Source organism: Sinocyclocheilus rhinocerous, unplaced genomic scaffold (genome assembly GCF_001515625.1).
Source record: "Sinocyclocheilus rhinocerous isolate Xijiao unplaced genomic scaffold, SAMN03320098_v1.1 scaffold1757, whole genome shotgun sequence".
Taxonomy (NCBI): Eukaryota; Metazoa; Chordata; class Actinopteri; order Cypriniformes; family Cyprinidae; genus Sinocyclocheilus; species Sinocyclocheilus rhinocerous.
This window is the reverse complement of record NW_015629041.1, coordinates 294,050-296,317: the sequence shown is the minus strand read 5'-3', so window position 1 is coordinate 296,317 and position 2,268 is coordinate 294,050. Positions and strand designations below refer to the sequence as shown.

Here is a 2,268-nt window from a genome sequence, read left to right as displayed (position 1 = left end):
CTGAAGTCTTCTATTAAAAAAAAAAAAAAAACATAATTATCTGTGCAAAAAATATTAAATAGTTGTTACTTTTTCATTTATCAGCTCCGACTGGCAGCCTGGACACATGGCTTAAAGTGGATGATCAGAATGCGCAGCTCTACTGGAAGGTGAGAGTCATTCTGACAGTCCTGACATACTATATTATAGGCTTACAGTGTGTGTGTGTGTGTGTGTGTGTGTGTGTGCAATACTATATTATTCACACCTACACATATGTGACCAGGCAGTTATTGAATGATATATCTGTGATGTTCATATTTGTAAAGATTGTATATATTGTATATATATAATCACTGCATTAGTATAAATACCCCTCCCCCTCAAAAAAAAAAATAGTGTGATATGAAAGTGTGATAAGCTTTGCTTACTAATTTTATCTTTGTGAAGTTATTGCCGATCTTTCTTATGCCATGATCATGCCACAGTGTTATTTTAATATAAATTTTATGCAGTTTTATTTATTTTGCTTTTTCGTCATTTTTGTTTTATTAAATGTCTATATAGTTGTTTTTTTTTAGTTAATCTGAATGAAAATGAGAAATGTTGCCTTGGCAACTAGCTGAAATAAAAGTGTTATGTTATTATTATATTTTATTTCCGTTAATATTTATTTTAATGTCGATAGATAGATAGATAGATAGATAGATGATATAGAGCAATCAATCTTTGGATCTTTAAGAGTTAAACCTGTAACTTTCCCTTTCACCTCTGTTATCTTATTTTAGCCTTTAGAAAATTTCCGTGCCAACGGCTGGAATTTGTTCTACACTGTCGAATCAAAGGAACCGAAAAATACTTTTTGTGTTACACAAGAAAGCCACTGCTTTTTCAATCTCACCGAGAAGGTTGAAAAGGTTTACCTGAGAGCCACTAACGCAGTGTCAAGCTCAGATCATACCGAAGTACCAGTGTATCGGAACAAAGGTACTTGATTCCTGGAAGTGTGATATTTCAGACAGATGCTCTGTTCACAGTGTATTACCAATGAAATGCTGATGTTTGATGACTTCTTATTGTGTTGTTTTAGGGCTGGGCTCTGTCTCTAATTTCAGTGTTCATCCCCAGTCAGAGACGTCTGTGCTGATCGTGTGGGGGGGAACACCAGTGTCCCTCAATGTCACAGGATACGTGCTTGAGTGGAGATCTCTGTGTGAGACGCCGTCACCTCCCCTGTCCTTCACTCTGATGGACAAAAACATCTCCAGTACCATAATAACAGGTGTTTATTATTGATAATAATTGATAATAACTGAGCAGCAAATCAACATACTAGAATGATTTCTGAATAATCATGTGACAGTGAAGACTGGAATTAAGATGAAAAACAACTGTCAAATTGGATCTTTGGGGCATAATGAGTGAAGTTCAGTTGATCCTGATCTCTTATGGTTTACACTACAATAATGATTTGGAACATATTTTGACATGAGAAAAATATTTTCTAAGTCATTTAGTACTTTAAAAGCCACTAAAATGACTTTAAAGTCATCTGGTACGTAACGTTTTATATTATTATGTGTTGTTCACAAAGTGCATGCAGATCTAATTATGGCTGTTTCATTTCAAATTTCAGGGTTAAAGCCTTACAAACCCTATGAGATGTCTATTTATCCCAAATATGATAAAGGGATTGGAATTCCACACACTTTAGTGGCATACAGCAGTCAGAAAGGTGCGTAGTGCTTGAAAATCAGCAGTGGATATATGAGGGCTTGATGTAAACCAAGCAAAGCTGGATAATGATACACTACTTCCATCTAGTGGGCTCAGACTTACATTTTCATGTATTGTTGCAGCACCCTCTGTGGCCCCAGTGTTGAATTTTATGGAAATCAGTCATTCGTATGTCAAACTACTCTGGGATGAAATCCCCCTCGAACAGAGAAATGGGATCATTCAAGGATATACCGTTTACTTTTGGAATGAAATGAACAATATCAAAGGTATTTAAGCATTTAAAGGGGTCATATGATGCTGCTAAAAAGAACAGTATTTTGTGTATTTGGTGTAATGAAATGTGTTTATGCGGTTTAAGGTTAAAAAAACACATTATTTTCCACATACTGTATTATTACTGTATCATTCCACATATTATTGTTTCTCCTCTATGCCCCGCCTTTCTGAAACGCGTTGACTTTTTCAAAGCTCATCGGTCTGAAAAAGCAAGGTGTGCTCTGATTGGCCAGCTATCCAGTGCGTTGTGATTGGCCGAATACCTCAAGCATG

The 2,268-nt window shown here is 35.8% G+C and overlaps 1 protein-coding gene across 2 annotated transcripts in view; it reads left to right on the top strand.

Moving 5' to 3' along the window:
- LOC107738609 (granulocyte colony-stimulating factor receptor-like) overlaps window positions 1–2,268 on the top strand; it is a 14,548-nt gene that overhangs the window by 5,482 nt on the left and 6,798 nt on the right. For both annotated transcript variants that reach the window (XM_016550379.1, XM_016550378.1), the window contains exons 8-12: window positions 85–149; window positions 768–966; window positions 1,070–1,261; window positions 1,616–1,714; window positions 1,839–1,985. In XM_016550379.1, coding sequence (XP_016405865.1) covers window positions 85–149; window positions 768–966; window positions 1,070–1,261; window positions 1,616–1,714; window positions 1,839–1,985 — 702 coding nt within the window. The remainder of the gene's footprint in view (window positions 1–84; window positions 150–767; window positions 967–1,069; window positions 1,262–1,615; window positions 1,715–1,838; window positions 1,986–2,268) is intronic.